This window comes from Pipistrellus kuhlii, unplaced genomic scaffold (genome assembly GCF_014108245.1).
Source record: "Pipistrellus kuhlii isolate mPipKuh1 unplaced genomic scaffold, mPipKuh1.p scaffold_m20_p_4, whole genome shotgun sequence".
In the NCBI taxonomy this organism is placed as follows: Eukaryota; Metazoa; Chordata; class Mammalia; order Chiroptera; family Vespertilionidae; genus Pipistrellus; species Pipistrellus kuhlii.
The window spans coordinates 33,015,611-33,043,000 of NW_023425540.1; the positions used below are offsets into that span (position 1 = coordinate 33,015,611).

The 27,390-nt window shown below is 39.3% G+C and overlaps 1 protein-coding gene across 3 annotated transcripts; it reads left to right on the plus strand.

The window, feature by feature from the left end:
* Positions 1-44: 44 nt before the first annotated feature.
* LOC118703864 (NLR family apoptosis inhibitory protein) lies at positions 45-27,390 on the plus strand. Of its 3 annotated transcripts, none has more exons than XM_045571549.1 (15): positions 45-1,402; positions 3,535-4,105; positions 5,359-5,458; positions 7,979-8,060; positions 8,976-9,027; positions 9,454-9,573; positions 12,011-12,110; positions 14,440-14,521; positions 15,465-15,522; positions 15,751-17,865; positions 20,781-20,945; positions 21,995-22,147; positions 22,493-22,579; positions 25,414-25,578; positions 26,913-27,390. In XM_045571549.1, the coding sequence occupies exons 2-15, from the start codon at positions 3,538-3,540 to the stop codon at positions 27,275-27,277; spliced, it is 4,212 nt and encodes a 1,403-aa protein (XP_045427505.1). In that variant the 5' UTR covers positions 45-1,402; positions 3,535-3,537; the 3' UTR covers positions 27,278-27,390. The 3 variants fall into 3 exon arrangements, with proteins under 3 accessions (XP_045427505.1, XP_045427504.1, XP_036267054.2); XM_045571548.1 differs by lacking the exon at positions 45-1,402 and adding an exon at positions 3,130-3,449; XM_036411161.2 differs by lacking the exon at positions 45-1,402 and adding an exon at positions 3,130-3,274.

A 27,390-nucleotide genomic window follows, 5' to 3' on the forward strand; every position in this document is an offset into this window, starting at 1 on the left:
CAGACCGACGCTCTACCACTGAGCCAAACCGGTTTAATTAAATTTTAACCATAATTCTGACCAATCAGCTTTTCAACGGCCTACTTCTTAAACATAAATTGCAAACCGAGTATCAGTGTGCATTTGAGGATGGCTGGAAATGTTAAAAATAAACACAAAGGTAAATGGTAATAGCCTTGGAGAAAACATAGTTTAGGAGACAGATGAACTAAACCTTAGTATTGATAAAGTTAGTTTATCAGGACCTACAAAATGGAGGCTACCCCAGTGGCCTGGCCCAACTCACAAATCTAAACCTCAATTAGCCTGCACTTATGAGACACACCCGTTAGGGAAACTTAACATCCACCAATCACAAGCCTCCAACTCAGCTTTAGCTAGTCTACCTTCCCCTAGGAAAACTGACTGTGGTCCTCAGGAAACCCCCGCTCTCCTAGCCAACCCTGCCCTGTTTCCTGTTGCCTCTTCTCCATAAAACTCGCTCTTGCCCTGAATCCCTGGGGAACAGTGTTCCACTGCTTGTGAGCCACCCCCTCCCCAATCCTGGGCTGTTTTTCCCTTGAACCAGGACAGCAAACTCCTCATTCACTTTAGTTTTATTATCAGACAGTATCGTAGGAGAGTCATAAACGTGGTGTTGGTTAGAAATAATATTTCATGAAAATAGAGAACAAGAAAGAGCTGTGGGAAATTAAAACTATAATTGCTGAATTAATAATTACTGTAGGAGAATTGGAAGATACTGGAGAGAAAATTTCCCAGAAAATAGAGCAAAAGCACTAAGAATATGGGGAGGAAGTGGGGGAAGAACTTGAGTGATCAATTAAATCCCCACCTAAATCGTGGGGATACCAGAAAGAGTGAAAAGAGATGAGCAGACAGTAGGAAATCATCAAAGAAAATTATAGAAAACGGGCACAAGTTTTAGAACCACTGATGTCTTAGGGCTGAGGGGCCACCCCTGTGTTCAGGGGGAAAGGGCCCATTGAGTGTCCAGAACAATGATTGTAGAAACACCCAAATCTATCTACAGCATTTTGGAATTTTATAAGCCCAAGGATAAAAGAGAAAATCCAAAAATAAACGAGAAAGAAACTGTCACCAGCCAAGAAATAAAGCTTATTCTAGCACTCTGAGCACTAACCAATCTTAACTGTTTAGAATAAAACACTTCCTGTTGTGGGGACTTGGTAGGTGTTGTCATTCCTTCTGGGACCTGACTGGCCCTTTTGACTTCATACTTAGAGCATTTCCGGGTAATTTCTCAGTGGACTGCAATTTGTTTTGAGTTTCAGTTCCTCAAATACTTTCTCATTGCTTTCCATTAAAGGACCAACACAGCATTTGTACTCCGGCTGCCCATTCTCCTTCCACTGGACAGGGACTCTGGCTATACCTCTTGGTAAGTAGGTTACCATTTCTGGCAAAGGTGCTTTTCTCCCACAACTGAAGTGATGGACCTCTTATTTCTCTTATTTCTGTTTCTCTGGATGTTTCTCTAGAGGACAGGCACCCAGACGGGTTTAAAGCCTGGATCCGGGACATAGGTGCCTCAGCTGGTACTCTTTGCTCTTGTAGTCAAAGGACGTGACATCTGGAGGGGGTCTTGGAGATCTTTCATCCCCAGAAATGGCCTCCTGATGAGCACAATGGACCCTGAACCTAAAATTGATCCTAGCTGTTCTGTCGAAACCCGTGTTTATTTGTCTCTGGGGAGGCCTGAAGCCCCGATGCTATCTCTTGGCCAAATCTGCACGGAATGTACTAACTAGTGATTACTGTGGTCCTGTGCTGGGGTCTGAGACAGACCGGCGGCACCCAATCCTATACCAGGTTTTCTGTTTTTGAGGCTGGTCAAGTAGCCTAGTTTTGGCCATGTGACCAGAAGAGTATAAAAGACCCCTCCTTGGAAGAGATTGTAGTTTCCTGAGACCAAGGTATCTTGCACACACCTAGGTTGTCCATTCCCTGAAATGCAGCACAGCCTGTGCAGCTTAGGCCTCCAGGAACTGGACCTGGGATCTGAGCCCTCTCTGATATTTGCCCGTTTTTTATTTTTATTTTTGTATCTTATCCTTTACCTGTATTAAAGTCTTATGTAAGTATACTATGCAGAGTCCAGTGAGGTTTTTTTTTAAGTACCCAAACCAGTGTAAATGTTAAAGATAGCACTGTGAATGGGATCATTGAAACAGTCTTTGGCTTTATAATATAAATAACGACTAAGGCTTTGTTTGGCAGAAAGAAGAATGAAAAGTGGGTGGAAGGTTTACAATCACTGCCCTTGCTGGTTTGGCTCAATAGATAAAGCATTGGCCTAGGGACTGAAGGGTCCTGGGTTCGATTCCATTCAAGAGCACATGCCCAGGTTGTGGGCTCGATCCCCAGTGGGGGGCCTGCAGGAGGCAGCCAATCAATGATTATCTCTCATCATTGATGTTTCTATTTCCCCCTCTCCCATCCTTTCTGAAATCAATAAAAATATATTTTTAAAAAAAGATTTATAACCACTGATGGCAGGCTGGCTGCCGAGGAACCCCTAGTTTGAATGCATTCAAGTTCTATGACTGTTGATGGGAGGAAAAGCACAGCAATGGAATGTAAATGTGATCAATCCAGAGCCAGAGGAAATAGCTGAGTGAATTAAAACAGAAATTCAGATAGAGGGGAAGTCAGCTGAGAATGCTGTACCTCAGCTGGTTTTGGTTGCTTTGGCAAAAATGAAAGTAACTAAGAAAGAGCCTTAGCCTGCCAAGACCAAAGCTTTGGCTGGTTTCTTCTGTGAAGGGAAGAAACATGAGGCCAAAGGAGAGGTGGGCAAGTATTAATATTTCATCTGTTTGGAATGATAGATACCCACTAAAGAGGCTCTACAGGGAGAGGCAGCAAGAGAATTTGAAATAAAGGAACTAATCAATCAAAAAGCAAAGTAACCCTGGGGACTGCTATAGAGAGCTACTCGGAAAACTGCTGGAGCAGATTTAACTCATTACTGACCACTGAGTGCTTTTCCTTGCTTTAGTTACTTCGAAATGAAGGGCACGCTTGGCCTTCATCAAGACCTTCTGTTTGCTGCCACTATTGCAGAAATGTGGGTAGACGGGCAAATTGCAAATCTGCTTAGCTGGGTAAAGGCAGGGGGCACATAAAACACCCAATTCCACCTACGGGGGTACATGGAATACTCCTGAGGCTCCTGAAGTGTTGGGGATGCAAGCGATCATCTTTGGATTTGTGTGACTACACTAGGAGTCCCCTATTTTATGCCTTTGATGTAAGTGATGATTGATGCTGTGATAGGAGGGCCTCCAACCACTTGGGCTGAACAGGTGACCTTACTGCTGGGTGGACAGGATGAGTGAGAGGGGCCATCGTTGACCTACTAGCCTCTTCCCTCCCCTTCGGGCTGAATGATGCACAGATCAGTACTATTCAGAAGAAATGAAACAGTAAGGATAAAAGGGTTGAAGAAAATCTCAGGACTACTCAAACAAGTGGAAATGTCTGGTAACCTGCTCTTCTTTCCCTTCTCAGAAAATGGCCTTGCAGGAGAAGGCCGCTGACCAGAGGGTTTCCCAGCATGATGTAACTTCCCTCGCTCCGGTGGCTGCTCTTCTAGGCTTCGACCCAGTTCAGTTTGTAAAGAAAATGGAAACAGAGGAGCAGGAAGATCGAGCAAAAATGCAGAAAGGCTTTAACTCAGAAATGCGCAGTGAGGCAAAAAGGCTAAAGACTTTTGTGACCTATGACTCCTTCAGCTCGTGGACGCCGCAGGAGATGGCAGCGGCTGGGTTTTATTTCACCGGCATCAAATCGGGGGTGCAGTGCTTCTGCTGTAGCTTAGTCCTGTTTTGTAATGCCCTCAAGAGACTCCCCATAGAAGACCATAAGGAGTTCAGCCCGCACTGTGAGTTCCTTTTGGGCACAGACGTTGGCAACATTGCTAAGTATGACATAAGAGTTAAGAATCCAGAGAGCGGGGTGAGAGGAGGCAAAGCAAAGTACCAAGAAGAGAAGGCCAGACTTGAAACCTTCCAAGATTGGCCTTTTTATGCCCATGGGACATCCCCACGGGAGCTATCAGCTGCTGGCTTTGTCTTTACAGGTAATTTGAAATCATTTTCTGAAGCATTTCTCTGGAGTTTTAAGTTTAGGTTCCATATTTCAGTTGCAGTATTTTGTGAACCTTTCCTCACTTGTTAAATGTGTTAGGTATAAGGTCTAGTTTATTAAGATTCAACTTCAATAATTTACTTGAGCTTTATGTTTCATATCGCATATTAATTTGTCAAATGTGTATATTATTAGGCAGTTATTTTTCCTTAAATTTGGACCTTAGACAATATTGACAACATTCTTAAGGTCCTTAAAATAAATCATGAGGGCCCTAGCTGGTGTGCTAAGTGGTTAGAGTGTCGGCCCACACACTGAAGGATCTCAGGTTCAATTCCTGGTCAAGGGAACATACTGGGATTGCAGGTTCAATCCCCACCCCCCCTATATTGATGTTTCTCTCTTTTCCCCTCCCTCCCTCACTCCTTCTTTCCCTCCCTCCCTCCCTCCTTCCACTCTCTCTAAAAATCAATGGAAAATATATCTTGGGTGAAGATTAACAAGAAATGAATAAAATAAAATAAATCATGAGATCAGCTGGACCCCAGTCTTCTCCCTTTTCCTTTTGCTGTTCCTATAAGATCTTCCTTTGAATCTTTTAATTGCTGCAATATTGGAATGGCTTTCTGTTTGTTGGGTTGGTTTTTAATCTTAGGGCTAATTCGAATGTATAGGGCAAACTGCATTTAAGAAAACTGCAGTTTGAATTGACCTAGACATGCTGTAAATGTTGTGATGGGTGTAAATGAGAATTGTAATAACAAAAACAGCAATCCTTTACTGAGAACCAACAAACTCACCAATTACCCCCATTTCACAGTTGAGTTCATTGAGGCTCAAAGAGTTTAAAAAGAAATTTCCATAGAAATTTCATTGCACAGCTACAACTGAGGTTTTCTAACCACGCTCTCCGTTGGTGAGTTCTGGGGTTTCCTTGTTTCCCCACTACTGCAGCGCTGAGAGCTCAAACAGCAAACACCAGCCCTGGGAACACCTGGTGGGCAGGTGTCAAACAGGGGTATGTGCAGTATGGCCATGGCTGACGGGAGGTCCTAGGCTTAGAAAATGGTCTTTTAGGGCCCTGGGGCTGCGGATGGAGATTCAGCCAGATGGCAGTGGGAGTGCACAGAGATGTTGGAGTAAGTCTTCCTCACATACACAGCAGGCAACTCCCAGAAACAGACCTTCTGGGACTTGCCCATGGTGCCATTGCTGGGCATTCTAAATGTTTTCCTTCACGTGCAGGGAAGCGGGACACTGTGCAGTGTTTTTCCTGTGGTGGATGCTTAGGAAATTGGGAGGAAGGAGATGATCCTTGGAAGGAGCATGCCAAGTGGTTCCCCAAGTAAGTAGATCTCTCTCTCTCTCTCTCTCTCTCTCTCTCTCTCTCTCTCTCTCTCTCTCTCTCTCTTTCTCTCTCTGTCTCTGTCTCTATCTCTCTCATCTGAAACAAAACTAAAGACAAGAATTACCTTCCTAGAGTAGCATACTCAAAACTGGAATGTTCCAGAATTTCTTCAAGCAAGAATCACACAATTTAAAAATAATTTCTTAAATGTTACTTTGTCATCCTAAATATGAAGACATGTTTTGTCAAGTAGAAGAGTCAGGATCTACCCTAAGTGATAAATAAGAATAATTCATATAGGGATGATGTAAAATGGCATTTAAAGGAAACTGGAGAGTAAAGCAATGTTTAAGACTATTACAAATGGTTTTATGTACATTTTTATTTTAAAAACTCAGAATTTTGATTGTTGCAATGCTCTTTAATTCCCTTAGAAAATAAAGTATATTTTAATTATTTTTAATGCTATACTTACTAGTATCTATCTCTACATTACTTTGTATCTAGCAAATACATATTCATTTCCTTTATAATTTTTAAAACCTTTATTATAGAAAATTTCAAAGGTGGAGAGCATCTATAATAATAAAGTATAGTACACAAATCAACCAAACGGCCAAACAGCAGAACGACCATCCAGATGACCTTCTGGACGAAGCTGGGGCTCGAGGGCCTACTTTTTCATGAATTTTGTGCATCAGGCCTCTATTAGTATAATAAGAATTTATTAACACATGGCCAAGTCATATTCCATTGATCTTTCACCCACCTTTCTTCAGAAATAACAGCCAGTTTATATTAAAGTCAATTTTATACATCATACAATGCCATTTGTTGTTATTCTTTTAATATATTTTATTGATTCTTTACAGAGAGGAAGAGAGAGGGATAGAGAGCTAGAAATGTCGATGAGAGAGAACTATCGACCAGATGCCTCCTGCACACCCCCCAGTGGGGATGTGCCCGCAACCAATGTACATGCCCCTGACAGGAATCGAACCTGGGACCTTTCAGTCCGCAGACCGACGCTCTACCACTGAGCCAAACCGGTAGAGAAACATTGATCAGCTGCCTCCTGCACACCTCCAACTGGGTATGTGCCCACAACCAAGGTATATTACTTTGACTGGAATTGAACCTGGGACCTTTCAGTCCAGAGGCCAATGCTCTGTCCTCTGAGCCAAACTGGTTAGGGCTCTTAATATTTTTAATTTATAGATTTCCTTCTTTCGTCTTTTCTTGTCACTTATTCTTTATAGAAGCCATGTAATCTGTCCTGTAAAATTTCCTACACTCTAGGTTTGGCTGAATGTGTTTCTGTAGTTACTTAATGTTTTTCTACTTCCTGTTTTTCCATTTCCTATAACCTAGTACTTGGATCTAGCGATGTGATCAAGCTCATACTCTATTTCTCTATATATAATTAATTAATTTCAGTGAGGAAGAGAGAGGGAAAGACAGAAACTGTTGATAAGAGAGAATCATTGATTGGTCACCTTCTGTACGCCCCCTACTGGGGATCGAGCCCTGCAATTCAGGCATGTGCCCTTGACTGGAATCAAACCCAGGATCTTTCAGTCCACAGGCCAATGCTCTATCCACTGACCCAAACCAGCTAGGGCATCATACTCTATTTCTTTAACAAATATTTGTCATATAGCTACTACATGCAAAGAGGTTATTGGTTGTATCATAGATCGGCCACACAATACCTGGGCAGTTATCTATGTTTATAAGTAATTTTGCACATATACAGTCATGCTTACAAAAGAGGAAGGATATCTATGATATGGTAAGTGAAAAAAAGCAATATGCAAAATAATATGTGTAATGTAAGCCCTTAAAAAAATGTGTAAAGCCACTCAACCCATATACAGATTTGTTTGAAAATATATAGAGCCCTAGATGGTTTGCTTAGTGGATAGTGCATCGGACTGTGGACTGTAGGGTCAAGGGCGCATGCCCAGGTTGCAGACTGGCTCTCCAGTAGCGGACATTAAGAGACACTGATCAGTGATTCTCTCTCATCATTGATGTTTCTTTCTCTTTCCCTTTCTTTCTGAAATCAATAAACCTGGGCATGTGCCCTACCTGGGAATTGAACTGTGATCTCCTGGTTCATAGATCGATGCTCAACCACTGAGCCATACCAGCTACTAACAAAATCTCCAGCATATATAATATATATGTATATATTACTGTAAATCAGTCTCTTTGATTGTATTATGTATTTTGTTTCAAGAGAAAAGATAATTTTAAGACTTAATTTTAAATTATTTGTATTGTCACTTATGTAAGTAAAGAATAATTATGTGAGAATAATGATGAATCTCTTACATTTTGGTATAAGTCTCTTGACAGTTTTATTTGAAGTTGAAAAAATTCACTGTTTTTAAAGTGTACAATTCAGTAAGTTTTAACAAATGTTTATTGTATAACCATCACCACAATAATAGAGATATAGAACATCTCTATCACAATATTGGTGTAAATTTTAATTATGTTTATTAATTATAGATGTGAATTTCTTCAAAGTAAGAAATCCTCAGAGGAAATTGGCCAGTATATTCAAAGCTACAAGGGATTTGTTGGTGTCACGGTAATTCATAACAGCATTTCCCCCCCTCATGTTGGCTTTTCATTACCTAATAATATCTGAATTAGAAGAGGATGGGCTTTCTTTATTTGTTTTTTTGGGGGAGAGTCATGGGCTTCCTTTTTTGGGGGGGAGTCATGAATTCTACTTCTTACTTCTTTCTTATTCCCTTCTTTCCTACCCCTACTTCTCATCTGGCAGAATGAAGAAAATCACATTCTCTTGCTAGACTAGAGCCCTTAAAAGTCCTTTTTTCCAGGACTGTCTTTTGATTGGTCGGTTTGTCTTTCTCATAGTCTTTCCCTCTTTGACTCAGGCCACCTCCCCTAGCTTTCCTTGGCGGTCCCATCTGAATCTCTGTGTGAGATTTTTGGGACCATGTCACCATCACCCTTAGAGGGCCTCAGTTCCTGTCTCCTAGCTAGTTACTCTATAACTATTAATAAGAATTCCCTAATGGCAGGTCATAGAAATTCCAACCCAAATTGACTTAAGCAAAAAGGGGAATTGATTGGTTAACATGACTCAGAAGATGAGAACCCTGCAGAGAGAACTTGACCTGAACGTGGAGAAGTGTTTCCTGAGAAAGAAATCAAGTGCGGTTACCAGAGAAGGATCAGTTGCTTAATACCTAATGCCCTTCTCAATCTAGTTTCCTTCCTATATTTCATACTTCCTCATTAGGCAAAGTACATCTATGATATCCACATGTAAATCAGCTTTGGAGCTAGATGTCTGGAAGCAGCCACTCTAGAAGGCTTCCTGTTAGGTAGCAGCACTGCATAAAAAATTCCAACATTAATAGAAACAAATATTTAGAAAACGATCCCTAACAACCTTGCCACTCAATCCAATGAAACTTTATTTCATAGATATTTGTATCCTCTAAGTCAAAGTCAAATTTTTCATTTTCTTCAGGGAGAACATTTTGTGAATTCCTGGGTCAAGAGAGATTTACCTATGGCATCAGGTAAACACTCATTTTTTTTTTTTTAAGAAAAGAAACGTTAAAATATTTATTTTTAATTTTTATTTTTTAAAAATATATTTTATTCATTTTTGTACAGGGAGGAAGGGAGAGAGATAGAGAGTTAGAAACATCAATGAGAGTCATTGATCAGCTGCCTCTTGCACACCCCCTACTGGGGATATGCCCGCAACCAAGGTACATGCCCTTGACCGGAATCGAACCTGGGACCCTTCAGTCTGTAGGCCGATGCTCTATTCACTGAGCCAAACTGGTTTTGGCAAACTTTCTTCTTTTTAACCTCCCCCAATTATGCTGAAGCAAACTTCAAGCATCATATCATTTTGTCTGTAAATATGAAATGATAACTTGAACATGATACTTGCAATATCAAAACTTGCTGATCTGACCCTTTGCCTTTTATTCCAGCTTTTTGTAATGACAGCATCTTTGCTAATGAAGAACTACGACTGGACTCTTTTAAGAAATGGCCCCATGCATTCCCTGGGGCTCCTGCTGCTCTGGCCAAAGCAGGTCTTTTCTACATAGGTGAGTCAGTAGTTTGCCTCTTGCCTTGCTGCGCATTCAAGGCCCAGATACATTTAATGACCCTGGATTTGTATTTATCTAGTCTCAACAATATCCACTCTTCTAATCTTTCCTTATATATCCTTTTCCTTGCTATGTCAGAAAGCTGCTCCCAGTTTTCTATGACTAACTTAGGTAGAGAAGCTCCAAATTGAAACCTTAAGAACTCGACTAACAATGAATACAAGTACATGTATCCTCCACTTTTCAAAAGTTATTTTTATGCCACTTTGTTTTTATGAAAGATATATATATGAGTAAAGGTAGACTTGGAGATACTGCAGGTTCAGTTCCAGACCACTGCAATAAAGCAACTATCACAATATGGGAGTCATAATCCATTTGCTGGTGGAGGGTATTGTCTTCCATTTGCAAAAAATGTAATATCTGTGAAGCACATGACAGCAAAGCACAATAAAACTGTCACATGACCCTTCTGCTTCTACCCCTTTAACCAGAACTTAGTATGGCCAGACTAGCTATAAGAAAAGCGAAAAGTCAAGCAATTCTTTTTGTTGTTGTTAATCCTCACCTGAGGATGTTTTTTCCCTGATTTTTAGAGAGAGTGAAAGTGAGGGAGGGAGAGAAAGAGAGAAATAGAGACACATCGATTGGCTGCCTTTCAGATATGCCTGGATCAGGACTGGGGAATTGATTGACTGAGGTATGTACGTGTCTTTGACTGGAATTGAACCCAGGACCCTTTAGTCTGCGGGTGGACGCTCTAGCTACTGAGCCAAACTGGTTAGGGTCATAGCATTCTCTTTATTTATTCTTTTATTTTTATTTTTATATATTTTTAAATATATTTTATTGATTTTGTACAGAGAGGAAGGGGGAGAGAGAAAGAGTTAGAAACATCGATGAGAGAGAGTCATCGATCAGCTGCCTCTTGCACACCCCCTACTGGGGATATGCCCGCAACCAAGGTACATGCCTTTGACCGGAATCGAACCCGGGACCCTTCAGTCCCCAAGCCAACGCTCTATCCATTGAGCCAAACCGGTCTCAGCATAGCATTCTCTTTAGCTTCTGGTCATCAGGAAGTTCCCCTCTGTAATCCACAACTATTAATAGTAGGCTGGTTCCCTTCAGCTAACTGCCTGAGGTACAGTAATGATCAGAGAAAGGCTATTGTGCCCTGCCTCTGTCCTTGCTGACCTTCTTCAGACCAGACACACACATTGAGTTACAGGACCATGCAGATCTTTTACTGAGAGGTCAAATGGATGTCACAAATATCACACAGCAGTGCAGAGTAGGGGAATAGGGTGGTCACTTTATTTTTATTTTTATTTTAAAAAATATATATTTTATTGATTTTTTTTACAGAGAGGAAGGGAGAGGGATAGAGTTAAAAATATCGATGAGAGAGAAACATTGATCAACTGCCTCCTGCATACCTCCTACTGGGGATGCACCCATAATCGAGGTATATGACCTTGACCAGAATTGAACCTGGGACCCTTCAGTCCACAGGCCGATGCTCTATCCACTGAGCCAAACCGGTAAGGGCTGTAGGTTTGGTCACTTTAATAAAAATATTCCATAGTACAGAATGATCTTAATGGCTCACAAACTTAAGCATTTGGAAAGGCAGTGCTCCTACTCTTTATTCTGTCTTCCTCTTGCCAGCCTCCTTCAAATACCCTCTGTCCAGTATCCTCATCCTCTTCCTGTCGAACCTCCATCTCTCCCCACAAATCCTAATCATCTGACCCTCTAAAAGTCTTGCCAACTCTAGGACCTCATATTGTCATGCAGACACAAAGGGAGGTTCTCCTCTGCTCCAGCTTTGCCATGCCTACAGAGGTCTAAGAGTGGAAGATGATAGATATTCCATTTCTACTTCAATCCTTTGGTAGATTCAAATGCTAGTTTCCTTCCTAAGAAATATAGTCTCACAAGGAGACTTGATCTACTTCTAGTGGAATAAACCTGGCAATAATGTGGTAATAGGTATTTGAACACAGGGCTGCAAAATTTGCTCACATTTTCCCCCCATGAGCTCCATCTGTATTCTCTCTGATTTAATCATGAAAAAAATGCTTATAGAGTGCCTAATAAATGCTAGGCACTCTTCAGGTCCACGAGATTCATTGGGGAACAAAACAGACAAAAGTTTTTTCCTTCATAGAGCTTTAATGCGCACACTGATTTGCATATCTCCTACTCTATAGGAGGATGGGACAGGGAAAGGGTGTTCATCGAAGTACATGGTACATAGCAGCATCCATGACTATTTGGTCCTGTATAGAATATTGCCCCAACTTGTGACTTTGTCACAAAATCTGATTGGAAATGCAAGTAGGGTTTTGCTAATAAAGGCCTAGTAGTTACTTGTGTCAGTTGAGAAATACACATGCCAGTTACATTGATTGAATTTCCTTACATCTAGGTATAGAGGATACCGTCCAGTGTTTTTCCTGTGGAGGATGTATGAACAACTGGGTGGAAGGTGATGACCCATTAGGAGATCATTCCAAATATTTTCCTAAGTGAGTGGAATGCTTAGTGTCGGTGAATTTGGATATACTTTAAAACAATCATTTTTTTCACATTTTCTTATTAAATATTTGCTCAACCCTCTGATTCCTGCTCTGAAGAATGAGTCTTTACCTCTTATCCCCTTGTTCTCATGACACCCTTTCAATTTAGCATTTCCTTTATTTTAGTTATAGCATAGTTTTGGTGAGATCAGTATTTTTACATTATATGTTTACTTATGACTGCATAAATGCTATGCAGAACTGAACTTGTTGTAAATTTTTATTTTCCCTCTCTGTACAAGTTTTAGCTTTTGTAAAAAGTAATAATTGTCTCGTTAGTAGTTTAATTTTTAGTTTAGTTTTTAAAAAATATATATTTTATTGATTTTATTACAGAGAGGAAGGGGAGGGATAGAGTGCTAGAAACATTGATGAGAGAGAAACATCCATCAGCTGCCTCCTGCATACCCCCCACTGGGAATGTGCCCGCAACCAATGTACATGTCCTTGATCGGAATCAAACCTGGGACTCTTCAGTCTGCAGACCGACGCTCTATCCACTGAGCCAAACCGGTTTCGGCTAAAATGAAATTCATACATTAACCACTTTAAAGTGCACAATCTAGTAGTATTTAGTACATTTACAGTGTTGTGCAAATACTTCCTCTAATTCCATTTTAATTACCCCAAAAGAAAACTGTACCCATTAAGTAATCACTCCCTATCTTTCCACACCATCCTACTCTAGCTCCTTAGAGCTACCAATATACGTTCTGTCTCTACAGATTTACTTATTATGGATATTTTATTTGTTTGTTTATTTTTAAAATATATTTTATTGATTTTCTACAGAGAGGAAGGGAGAGGGGAGAGAGCTAGAATATCAATGAGAGAGAAACATCGATCAGCTGCCTCCTATACACCCCCCACTGGTGACGTACCCGCAACCAAGGCACATGCCCTTAACCGGAATCAAACCTGGGACCCTTGAGTCCGCAGGCTGACGCTTCATCCACTGAGCCAAACCGGTCAGGGCTGGATATTTTATATAAATGGAAACATACAATATGACTTTTTGTGTCTGGTTTCTTTCACTTAGCATAATGTATTGAGGTTCATCCATGTTGTAGCATGTATCAGTACTTCATTTTTTTTTTTTTTTAATATATATTTTATTGATTTTTCACAGAGAGGAAGAGAGAGAGAGTTAGAAACATCGATGAGAGAGAATCATGGACCAGCTGCCTCTTGCACACCCCCCACTGGGGATGTGCCTGCAACCAAGGTACATGCCCCTGCCCGGAATCGAACCCGGGACCCTTCAGTCCCCAGGCCGACGCTCTATCCACTGAGCCAAACCGGTCCCGGCAGTACTTCATTTTTTTTTTTTTATGACAGAGTTATATATATTTTCCATATTCTCACCAATACTTTTCTTTAACTATAGTATTTGCTTAGGTTTGTTTTTTTTCCCCAAATGTCTTGAGCACCAGTTTATCATCAAATTTACCCAAATGTTTAAATCTTCTCTAGTCATTCAGAGCTATAAGATATTCCATAATTTTCATTTTCTTGAAGTTTCTCTCCAACATGAACTGCTTATCCTGTAGTCTTCCTGGGATCCTAGGGATTCCTGTTGGCTTTCTCCTGTATTGTAGCTCCTGTGTCCTGGATCTAATGTCATCTTTTTGTTTTATCCACTCATTTGGTGGAGCACTCCCCCATTTCCCTGGAAAAGATTGACCAAGTGATACATATTTCTAGCTTGTATATAATTCATATATCTGAATATAATCTCATATTTGTTTCATAGTTTAGCTGGGTATAGAATTCTAGGTTAGAAGTTGTCCTAATTTCAATTGTAAAGGCATTGCTACATTTTTCTATAGCTTCCAATGTTGCTATTGATTTTGATTCTTTTTTTTTTTTTTTAATATATATATTTTATTGATTTTTTTACAGAGAGGAAGAGAGAGGAATAGAGAGTTAGAAACATCAATGAGAGAGAATCATCGATCAGCTGCCTCTTGCACGCCCCCTACTGGAGATGTGTCCGCAACCAAGGTACATGCCCTTGCCTGGAATCAAACCCGGGACCCTTCAGTCCCCAGGCCGACGCTCTATCTACTGAGCCAAACCGGTTTCGGCTGATTCTGATTCTTAATCATATATATTAGGTAATATGCTAATTGGGCCTAATGACTCTGATAGAACAAACCACTAGAAATGTCAATTTTATATTAAATTTTCCAACTAAAACTAGTAGTATTTAAAAAAACCTAATGCAAAGACTTACTTACCTACAACTAATTTTATAACTTTTAACTTTTGTGCTTAGCTGTCCGTTTCTCCAAAGTCTGAAGGCCTCTGTAAAAGTGACTCCAGACCTGCAGAACCACGATGAGCTTTCTGAATTGACGGTAACAAACACCATGATCTTGTTTATTTTAGCAACACATGGTTGAAAACTGTGTTTGATAGGAATTATTTATCCTAAACAAATAAATAAATAAATTTGACAAATATCTATTAAGCATCTATGATGTGTTAGGTGTGGATGGGAATACTACATAAATAAGATATAATACCTCGCTTCATTAAATGTAGAGTTAGTCCCTTCTACTTTGGGGCCCAGACTCTTTTAGACTCAGAGGTGCTCAGATCCAGGCAATCTTCACTTGGAAGACAAATAAGGTCTGTCTTGCTACTTGGCCATGCTCAGGGCTGGAAAGATAGTTCTTTTACAAAAGCAAATGACCAACAAAATCATAAATCCAAATTATAGGTGTACCCCTTTAAATGGGTCATAGTTCTCTAGCATATAAACCATCAATTTCACACACACACACACCTAGACACCTTATTTGAGACTGTATGTTAGGTATATTAGGTTTGTCATCCCATAGAAATATAAAGTAACTGGCTGTTCATTTGATTTAAGTTAATATTTGTTAGCTGAAAAAATAAAATTGAAGAAAAAAGCTTGGGGATATTAAAATGACTTACTTTTTAAGGAAGAAACATAACCTTCCTATACCACAGGTATGTAATATTAAACATGTTAATAACTTAGGTCAATAGCTATATCTAATGATTTTTGGAGGATTGTCTTGCTCTAGATGCTATGATTCTGATTACCTGGACAGTAATCTCTCCTTGACTCACCCATGTGTACCACTTAGGAGCACACACTTAAGGGGTTTGCAGATCAGGTATTACTCCATATTTATAGCATGCCTCTTTTCAACAGGCATAAATATTTGAGGGTGGGTTGTATTTCAGTGATGTTTGGTCCACAATTATAACATGATACCTCACCCTCTTATATACATTTTTATTTAATAGAGGATTTTATTTTTAAAGGAAACCATAAGTGAAACCAATCTTGAAGATTCAGCAGCAGTTAGTTCTCTAATGCCAGGTAAGGATTTTAAAATAGCTCATGGGATTATATACAGGATGCCCCCCAAAATAATGAGGGTAATATTTATTAAAATATATTTCATTTTCAAAATGTAATAGAAATCAGCTGTTAATGTGTGTGTATACATTTTTTGGGACTCCCTGTATATGTGTACATATATTTATATGAAGGGGATTTTAAAAGAGAAAGGATTTGTATTTGTGCCTTCTTTCTTTCCTTCCACAGAGACAGCCCAGAGTGAATCCCAGTGGTTTTGGAAGGCAAAAAGCCTGAACCAGAGGCTGAAAGAAGCCTACATCGATGCCAGTTTCCGCCACATGTGTATGCTTGAGGTCTCTTCCAAGCTGGCCACAGACCACTTGTTGAGTTGTGATCTGTCCCTTGCTTCAAAACACATCAGCTCTCCTGTGCAAAAGCCTGTACTGTTGTCTGATGTCTTTGCCAACTTGAACTCTGTCATGTGTGTGGAGGGTGAAGCTGGTAGTGGAAAGACAGTCCTCCTGAAGAAAATAGCTTTTCTTTGGGCATCAGGATGCTGTCCCTTGTTAAACAGGTTCCAGCTGGTCTTCTATCTCTCCCTTAGCTCTACCAGACTGGACCAAGGGCTGGCCAACATCATTTGTGACCAACTCCTAGAGACAGAAGGATCTGTTACTGAGACGTGCCTACGGAACATCATGCACCAATTAAAGAATCAGGTGTTATTCCTTTTGGATGACTACAAAGAAATGTGTTCAGTCCCTCAAGTCATACAAAAACTGATTCAAAAGAACCATTCATCAAAGACCTGTTTATTGGTTGCCGTCCGCACAAACAGAACCAGAGACATCCGGCAATACCTACATACGGTTCTAGAGATCAAAGCGTTTCCCTTCTATAACACTGTCTACATATTACGGAAGTTTTTTTCTCATGATTTGACCCGTCTGCGAAAGTTTATAATTCACTACAAATTAAATGAAAATTTGCAAGGAATTCAGAAAACTCCTCTTTTTGTAGCAGCAATTTGTGCTAATTGGTTTCGAAACCCCTTTGACGGGTCCTATGATTATGTGGCTGTTTTCAAGTCCTATATGGAATGCCTTTCCTTAAAGCACAAAACTTCAGCTGAACGTCTCAAAGCAACTGTGTCCTCCTGTGGTACGCTGGCCTTGAAAGGGTTTTTCTCTTCTTGCTTTGAGTTTAGTGATGATGACCTTGTAGAAGCAGGAGTTGACAAAGATGAAGATCTAACCATGTGCCTGATGAGTAAATTCACAGCCCAGAGACTGAAACCAGTCTATCAGTTTTTGGATCCTGCATTTCAAGAATTTCTCGCCGGGATGAGGCTGATGGTACTGCTGGATTCCGATAGGCAAGAAGATCAAGACTTGGGACTTTATTATTTGAAACAAATCCAGTCTCCCATGATGACTGTAAGTCCCTGTAACAATTTTTTGACGTACGTCTCCTGCTACCCTTCAACAAAGGCAGGGCCAAAAATTGTATCTCATTTGCTTCATCTTTTGGACAACCAAGAGTCATTGGAGAATATATCTGAAAAAGACAATCTGAAGCACCATCCGGAAGTTTTGAAGACAGTGCACATCCTTAGATCATGCTGGCAAATATCTCCAGAAAATTACTTTTCACTGGTTTCAAAACATTTACTGACTCTTGCCATAAAAATTGCTTATCAAAGCAACACTATTGAAGCATGTTCTCCATTTATTTTACAATTCCTTCAAGGGAGAACCCTGACTTTGGATATGCTTAAGTTACAGTATTTTTATGACCATCCAGAAAGCCTGCTATTATTGAAGAGCATCCGAGTCTCAATAAGTGGAGACTTGAAAATCGTATCACCTATACCAGATAATTCATTTCTGGAGGCATATGGGGACAAATCACAGGCACCAGCTATACATCAGGACTGTGCTTCTGCCTTTGAGGATATGATGGAATGGGAACGGGATTTAGCTGAAAAGCAGAAAAACATAAAGAGATTCCTGAATATGAGGGTCAAAGCACCACCAGACATCAGCTCCGGCTATTGGAAACTTTCTCCAAAGCAGCACAAGATTCCCCTTTTGGAAGTCCACGTGACTGATATGGATGGTGTGGACCAAGAGATGCTCAGGATTCTAATGACAATTTTCTCAGCTTCACAACGCATTGAACTTCACTTAAAGGGAAGCAAGGGCTTTATTGAAAGCCTTTGCCCAGCTCTTGAGCAATATAAGGCTTCTTTCACCAAGTGCTCCATAAACAGATCTGAGCTGAATGCAGTAAAACAGGAATTGCTTCTCAATCTGCCTTCCTTGGAATCCCTTGAAGTCTCAGAAACAGCCCACATACCAGGTGTGTGTGTGTGTGTGTGTGTGTGTGTGTGTGTGTATCTGAATATATTTTAGCTGGCTATTCTGATAGTAATTTTATTTGCTTACTCTTGGTTTTAGGTGGATAAAACTTGTGAAAGCATGAGACCATAAATGCTTGCTGATAGAATAGATATAAAATAAATAATTTATTTTTGTCAGTAGTATGAAATAGTGAAAGGCTTCTAAACAGAATGTTTTTCAAACAGCTCAGATAAAAAATTAATGAAAATTAAATATTTCATACAACTCAGATAAAAATATTAAGTAAATAAGCAGACACAAATTACTAGTAAAATAATGATCTGTATGTAAAGATGATGCTTGAGGATTACCCTTACCCTATCTGCCAAATGGAAGGAAGGGCTTACACTGTACTGTCTGGAAAATAAATGGGAAATAATATCTCCCACTTATGTTTCCTTTCACATGCTTTTAGTAATGTTTGCAAGTTTTCCATGTAGGCTTCCTATTTCTTTCATTAAATTTATTCCTAGGTACTTATGTAAATAATATTTAATTTTTTTTCCATTTTCTACTTTTTGTTCTTGTGGCTTTGGTTTTTCAACAAAAACCAATGTCTAGGTCTGCTTTGTTTTATGTTATTTCTTCTGGCTATTGTAAGTCACGTTGCTATGAATATGGGTGTACATATATCTGAGACCCTGCTTTCAATTCTTTCAGATATAAACTCAGAAATGGAATTGCTGCATCATATTAACTATAGTAATTTTTTTTGTTTGTTAATCCTCATAACAGATTATTTTTTTCATTGATTTTTACAGAGTGGGATGGTGAAACAGAGAGAAATGTCAACGTGAGAGAGACACATTAACTGGTTGCCTCCTGCATACACCCTGATCAGGGCTGGAGATTGAGCCTGCAACTAAGGTTCGTTCCCTTCACCTGAACAGAACCCGGGACCCTTTAGTCATGGACCGATGCTCTAACTGACCCAAACCAGCTAAGACAAATAGTAATTTTCCTTAATTTTTGAAAAATCTCCAAATTTCTTAATTTTCCCGAGTGGTTGCACCATTTTATTTTTTTAAATATATTTTTATTAATTTCAGAGAGGAAGTGAGAGGAGAGATAGAAACATCAATGATGAGAATCATTGATCAGCTGCCTCTTGCATGCTCCCTACCAGGGATTGACCTGCAATCTGGGTATGTGCCCCGACCAGGAATCAAACGTGACTTCCTGGTTTATAGGTTGACACTCAACCACTGAGCCACATTGGCCAGACATGGCTGCACCATTTTGTATTTCCATGAGCAATGTATGGAGGAGCAGTGTATTTGGGGGTAGCCCCAATTTCTCCACATCCTCATCAAAACATTTTTTTAATTTTTATAAAGGCATCCTAGTAGGTGTGAAGAAGTATTTCATTGTGGATTTGATTTTCATTTCCCTAATGACTAATGGTTTGTGCATATTTTCATGTGCTTATTTATTGGTTGCTTGTGTCTTTTTTTCTTTTTTTCCCCAAATATATTTTATTGATTTTTTTACAGAACAGAAGAGAGAGGGATAGAGAGTTAGAAACATCAATGAGAGAATCATCAATCAGCTGCCTCTTGCACACCTCCTACTGGGGATGTGCCTGCAACCAAGGTACATGCCCTTGACCGGAATTGAACCTGGGACCTTTCAGTCTGCAGGCCAATGCTCTATCCACTGAGCCAAATCTATTTTGGCTGCTTATGTCTTTTTTGAGAAGACATGTCTAGTAAGTCCTTTGCCCATTTTTCAATTTTATTGCCCTTTAATTCTGAGTTGTAGTTCTTTGTATATTCTGATATTAAATCCTTATTGGGCGTATGGTTTGAAAATATTTTCTTATACTGTAGAGGTTGTCTTTTCAATGTCTCAATGATGTCCTTCGATGCACCATTTTAAATTTGATTCAGTCCAATTGCTAGTGCTTTTACTAGCATATCTAAGAATCCAGTTTCCTTCTAAGAGTTGTATAGTTTAGTTTTTATATTTAGGTTGTTGATCCACTTTGAGTTAATTTTGTATATGGAGCCAGAAGTAGAGAGTCCAACTTCATTCTTTTGCATGTAGATATCCAATTGTATTTGTTGAGACAAGGTCTTATTTTTGTGAATCCGGACAGTAGCACAAGTCTTCCCACACAGTAAGTAGTCAATAAGTGCTGCATAAAGCAGTATCTTCATATATATATACTTTCTAGAAAAGAATGTTTTATGGTATTGATACCACTATAATTAGCTAGTTATAAAAAATTGGAAAGAAGCAGAGAAGACCAGACATTATAGGCATGTTTCCTAAAAAACACGGGGGAGAGATCCAATAAAGGAAGATAGACGCATGCCCAGTAAAGTTGGGATGACAGAGGGAAAGTCTGTCAGTCACACCTGGGGAGAGAGATGGTTGGCCAGAATGGGTGTGGCCACTGTAAGTGCTTGGAAATTTGGGATATTTAACCCCCTGAATAAAGGAGTTCACTGTCTTGGTTCCTCTTGGCACACTTGGCTCACACTTGGCTTCCTGGCATTCTCCTAAGTGGCCCACAGACCCCCCCACACAATGGACTAATGAACTACTGGACTGCAGCTGGCCTAATGGCTGTATTTGACCCAGCTGCAACATTGAACTATAGTTTCGGATACTGGCTCTGCTTTTAGCCCTGCTGAAACCCCAGCTACACTTCTATTCGTGAAATGGGGCTTCGGAAACTCAGGGATATAATTCCTCCTTTGCGAGTCTCAGAAAATTCCGTTTCTTGGCGTATGGCAAGGACCCCACTCCCATTAGCAAGGGAGTGGGAAAAGTTTTCATGTGAAAACAGTGTGATGAATCAAAATGAGTTTCAAATTTGCCACTCTGGAACTCTTTACATAAATAACAGGAAACTGTGTTGCTTTCTAGATCAACTCTTTCCTAATTTGGACAAGTTCCCATGTCTGAAAGAATTGTCAGTGGACATGAATGAAAAAAATGTTTTTCCAGTTATTCCTGAAGAATTCGTAAATCTCCACCATATGGAGAAATTATTGATCAAAATTTCCACTGAGAAAGGTCCTTCCAATATAGGTAAGGATGGCACATTGTTTTTACATCACTTGGTAGAACTACTTGGCCAATGATTCATTTAAGAGTAAAAGCTGCTGTGGGCCTGTGGGTAAAGCCTGTATCCATGGTAAATTGGGAGAATAGCACATTCTCATTAAGAGAGCAAAGAGGTATTGGTAATTATTGAGTCCTTACTACAATACATGCTAGGAAATTACTACAAGCACTTTACAGGTTTTAGCTCACTTAACCTTCATATCCATTCAAGAGGTAAGATACTGTTATTCTCATTTTACAACTGGGAAATTGAGGTATAAAGAGGTAATTGCTCAAGGTCACCCCAACTAAGGAAATGGTCGCCTGTGATTCAAACACAGGAATTCTAACTACTACCAAGGCTGAGCTTTAACCACGGAAATACTGTCTCTCCAAAATAATTTGTAGAGTTATTTTATTTTGTTTTAAAGTTACAGATACCTGCCAAATTAGGTAGAAGGAAATATGCTGATGGGTAGCAATTGGAAGCATTTCCCCGTTTTTCCCACCAGCCTATGTTCACGGTTAATGGACTTAGGCATCATCAGTTCCTTAGTTCAGTACAGGCTGAACACTAAGGACTGAGAAAATGTAAAATTCTATGGAACTGACATGCAAAAGAATTCACTGAACTGGAAGAAGTTATTTTCTTAACTCTGTTAGCAATTTTTGCATCAAATTTAGATTTTTGTTTCAGAGTTGTCATTGCTTGTTTCTTTGTATAGTATTCCTATTGTGTAAATGTCATGTGCGCACTTAGGAGCATTAAGAGTTAAAACTGAAGGTGACTTTCCTGAGTCAATGCCCTTCTTTTACAGAAAATTGATCCCTGAAGAGGCTCAGTTCAAGTTCACATAGCTTACTAGGTCATTGCAGATCCTGAACCTAAGCCGAAGTGGCTTGACTTGTGGATCATTACATCATGGTGCTTTGTTTTAATTCAAGATTGTTGAACCACAATAACAAATTATGTGGCTAATCCTGATAGAAATTTGCAATCTTCCCTAATTTCTTAAATCCTTGATATTTTACAGTTAAATTAATTGAGAATTCTCCAAACCTTAATGTTTTCCATCTGCAATGTAATTTCTTTTCGGATTTTGAGTCTCTCATGACTGTACTCGCTTCCTGCAAGAAACTGAAAGAAATTAAATTTTCTGGAGCATTTTTAAAACCCATCCCATTTGGTAAGAGGCTACAATTTTAAAATTTTGGTTTAAGGCACTTTTTAAAAATAGGCACATTTTAAATATGCAATTGATGCCAAATTGATGTAATATATATATATATATGATCTTAATTGAGTTATCAAATAAGTTGTGTTTCTAAAAGTTTAAATATTTCTAGTTATCAGAATTATTTCCTGCACAAAGAATTATTTCCTGACTAAATATTACCTATTTAGTCATACTAATTAATTCTATCTGAATTACTGTATTATTTTCTATTGCTTTAAAAATATTTTTAATCACATTACTTTTTGGTATGTGAGTTATAATTAATATAACTAGATTTTTATTTTCCTTTTATAGTCACCATTCTGCCGAATTTTATTTCTCTGAAGATATTAAATCTTAATCTACAGGAATTTCCAGATAAGGAGACATCTGAAAAATTTGGTATGTGTACAAAACAGTACCTTTTATTCTTTAGTCTCTTCCCCCTCAAATCCTTCCATCTATTTTGCATTAGCTACAACAAATCACGATATGTATCAACTATCCTAGCTAATTAGAAGGGACAGGGCTGCTCAACTTTTACCCTCACATGCCTTGATTATTCTCAGAATGCCTTATGGGTCATTATACCACTATGCAATTTCATTGGCAGGTACCCGTTCCAAAGATGTTAAGTCTGTGTTGTTTTAAGTTTCTGGGATATAGATAAAACTGTCTTTTAAGGTTCAGAAAACTCATATGTGAAAACCCAGACTTAATAAAATGATTAGCAATAAAAAGAGCGTAAGTATTTTTTCATTTTTTTTATGATTACAAAAGTAATGTATGCTGATTGGAAAAAAACATAAACTGAGGCATATTAACAATTTTAAGTTCACTTAAGTAAAAATTGATTTGAATTGGGGAACATCCTGTTTAGCAGACAGAAAGGAGCTCGGAGGAGCAGCGACACAGAATGACTTATAGGTAGAAGGGAGCAGCAACAAGGAAGTTATATCGGGTAAAAAAGTTGGTTGGTGAATGCAAGGATAATTTCCTTTAGGGGATGGCAGAGTTTTAAAGGCTGATAACCTAACTAGCGCTGTTCAGATGATTCCTGATTACCTGGTTTAAGATTCCATTTCTGGGAGAGCTGGAAGTCGAAGTCTTGGTTTGGTGACAAGAAACTTAGCATAAGCAACTCTGTTTGGGGATCATGTCTCATTTTTAACTCAGGAAAATATAAGTTGGGTCAATAGAGATATGGAGTGTTGAACAGTTAGTCCCTTTTAAACTAGCAAACTTTAGCATGCTTAAGGATCACTTGGATCTCGTCCTCCTCTTTTCTCCCTTTGGAGGCAGCTGTGTGGGTAGGGGAAGAGCAGGAGGGCTGAATTGGGCAGAGGAAGGACCAGGGGTCAAGAAAGTGCCTGGTATATACAACAGGTTGATTAAACAAATATGCTGAGTATAATGAGAGCCAAGTTTCCTCACTGAGAAGGAATTTATAAATATTGAAAGGGTAGGTTAGAAAGAACTTTACGGTATTAAATTAGAATTGGAAATATTGACGTGAACTCATGGCTTTTTTTTTTAAAGTGTTTTTATTGATTTTAGAGAGAGAGGAAGTGAGAGGGAGAGCTAGAAACATCGATGGGAGAGAATCATTGATCACCTGTCTCCTGCACGCCCCACACTGGGGATTGAGCCTGCAACTTGAGCATGTGCCCTGATTGGGAATTGAACCAGTGACCTCCTGGTTCATAAGTCCACACTCAACCACTGAGCCGCACCGCCTGGGTTGAACTCATAGTTTTAATCTATTCACAAAATATTTCTATACACAAACACACATTTATATTTCTAAGTTCAGTCAACCGAGACACTAGAAAATACCTTAATAGCAATGAGTACAACAGATGCCCAGATCTAGAGTTTTTAAATATTGGCTTCCCCAAAAGGAACGCAAGTTCTTATAGAAATGGCTTAAGAACTGGGATAGAGAAAGCAAAAGGTTGGAACATTGTTTTTTTTTTTTTTTTTTTTAAATCCTCACCTGAGGAGGATATGCTTTTCGTTGATTTTAGAGAGAGGTAGAGAAACATCAATGTGAGAAACATCAATTGGTTGCCTCCTGTACATACCCCAACGGAGGATCAAACCTGCAACCTGGGTATGGGCCCTGACCGGGAATCAAACTCCCAACCTTTCAGTGTACGGGACAACACTCCAACCAACTGAGCCATCTGACTGGGGCCTAGGACATTGTTTTAAGGTAGAAAGTATCCAAAACATCTCCAGGTGTGATGCCTCAGAAGTAAAGAACTTTTTAGGGATCAAGTAATCTACTGTACAATGTTAAGGATGGAATTCAAGTGAAAAGGAAAGAGAGTGGTGGATTGAGATTTAGTGCTGTGAGGCAGAGGGAAACATCACTGAGATAATAGCAGGAAGTGGGATTGAAAGGAAGTGGGGCCGAAGGCCTTCAGGAGCTAGGAGAGTTATCCAGGATGCCAGAAGCAGCTTCAGTCTAAAAGAGGGAAGGGATATGTTAGGTATTGTGCACTTCAATGCAGGAAAGACTGGGGAGGGTGAAAAAATGGTTGTCTGGAAGTAGCAATGAAGACGAAGGTGGCCCTAGCTGGTTTGGCTCAGTGGATAGAGCATTAGCCTGTGGATTGAAGGGTCCCAGGTTCGATTCTGGTCAAGGGCACATGCTTGTATTGCGGGCTCGATCCATAGTAGAGGTCATGTCGGAGGGAGCTGATCAATGATTCCTTCTCATTGATGTTTCTCTCTCTCTCTCCTCTCCCTCTTCCTCATCTGAAATAAAAAATATATTAAAAAAAAGATCAAGGTGTAGACTGACCCCTTTCTCTCGTCTTTGGAGAGGAAGAGGAACAGTCTCTATGACAGTGTTTTTCAACCTTTTTTGGGCAAAGGCACACTTGTTTCATGAAAAAAAATCACGAGGCACACCACCATTGGAAAATGTTAAAAAATTTAACTCTGTGCCTATATTGACTATATATAAAGTAATTCTCTTGAATAGGAATCAAATAAACACAAAGAAAGTATTTTATAATTACTTTATTATGAAATATTAAGTAAACAAAATAGTGAAAAATTATAAAATTCTTGTCTTGTCTGCACATACGGCACACCAGGCAACATCTGTGTGCCGCGGAACAGCGGTTGAAAAATGCTGCTCTATGATATATGGGGCCTCCTGGACTGTGCATGATTTTGAGGCTAGAGACCATGAAAAAGCTGTTGATTTGTTTGTCTTCTGATAGCCTACACATTAGGTTCTCTTAGCAATCTGGAAGAATTGATCCTTCCTACTGGGGATGGGATTCATCAGGTGGCCAAACTGATCATCCAGCAGTGTCAGCATCTTCGATGTCTCCGAGTTCTTTCATTTTTCAAGACTTTAAATGATGACAGTGTAATGGAAATTGGTGAGTTACCCTCTGATAAAATGTTTCAACCTTGCCCTAGATGGGTGGCTCAGTTGGTTGGAGCATTATCCTGTAAACCAGAAAGATTGTGGGTTCAGTTTCCAGTCAAGATACATATCTATGTTGCAGCTTCAATCCTCAAGTCAGGACGAGCATGGGAAGCAACCCATCTTTCCCTCCCTCTGTTTTTCTCTCAAATCAATAAACATGTCTTCAGGTGAGGATTTAAAAAACATTTTGGCTTGAATGAAAGCCAGTGACATTAGTCAAATTTTCTGCTACGTTGTCTATACAGCTGCCTGGCCGGCGTGGCTCAATGCTTTGAGCATCAACCTACGAACAAGGAGATCATGGTTGGATTCCTGGTCAAGGCACATGCCCCAATTGCAGGCACAAACCCCAGTTGAGGGGCATGCAGGAGATGGCCAACCAATGATTCTCTCTCAGCATTGATGTTTCTAGCTCTCCCTTCTCTGAAATCAATTAAAAAAAAAATTTTTTTAATGTCTATAGACTTCTCTCTCTCTAAAAATGTTCAACCCACTTCATTATCTCTATCTTATCATTCCCTCTAATGTCCTGGTCAGATATGGAAGTAAAAGATGCCCTCCAATTTGAGACTATACAAAGCTCTCAAGTCTGTTCTTTAAAAATAATTTTTTTTTTAAATTTTTAAATACTTCTGTTTAAGAAATATATTTTAAACAAAATCATCGTAATATATATAAAATGATTTCAGAGAGGAAGGAAGAGGGAGAGAGAGAAACATCCATGATAAGAGAGAGTCATGAGTTGGCCTGCTCCCGCAAGTCCCCCCACTGGGGATCCAGCCCACAACCCAGGCATGTGTCCTTGATCAGAATCAAACCTGGGACCGACCTTTCAGTTCACAGGCCGATGCTCTATCCACTAAGCCAAACCAGCTAGGGCAAATTTTGTATGTTTTATTGATTTTAGAGAAGGGATGGGGAATGTCTGGTCTGTGAGCTATATAAGGCCCATGAAATCATTTGGACTGGCCCTTCCAAGGCATTAAGGGAGAGTTAATTAAATGTGTGACCAAATACAGCAGAATAATTTTTAAGTTGATAATTATTGGTCCATGAGTGATGTTATAAATATCTAAATAGCCCTTGGCAGAAAAAAGGTTTCCCATCCATTTATATGTATATATGTGCGTGTAAATATATGTATGTACGTATGTATGTATTTATTTATTGGCATTTTCTATTTCCAGTGATGATGAGAGAGGAGATTGGTTCAAATAATCTAGTCTATTATTATTGAAACAAAAATCTTAAGATTCCCATTTCATAAATATTTTGCTTTTACAGCCAAAGTAGCAATCAGTGGAGGTTTCCAGAAACTTGAGGACTTAAACCTTTCAATGAATCACAAGATTACAGAGGAAGGATATAGAAATTTCTTTCAACTACTGGACAACTTGCCAAACTTGCAAAAGTTGACCATTTCCAGGTATTACACTGAATGTATCAGAGCTCAGGCCACCACAGTGAAGTCTTTGAGTCAATGTATGTTACGGCTGCCAAGTCTCACCACACTGACCATGTTTAGCTGGCTCCTGGATGCAGAAGACATCACACTGCTTACTTCGACAAAAGAAAAACACCCTCAATCTAAACATTTCAATATTTGGTGGAAATGGATATTGCCATTCTCTCCAATCATTCAGAAGTAGAAGACTTAGCTAAAAACTGCTGTATCAAGAAAAATTTTGTCAACAATTTAAAAACCGAATTATCCAAAAACATTTTATTACACACTAGAGGACCAGTGCACAAAATTTGTGCA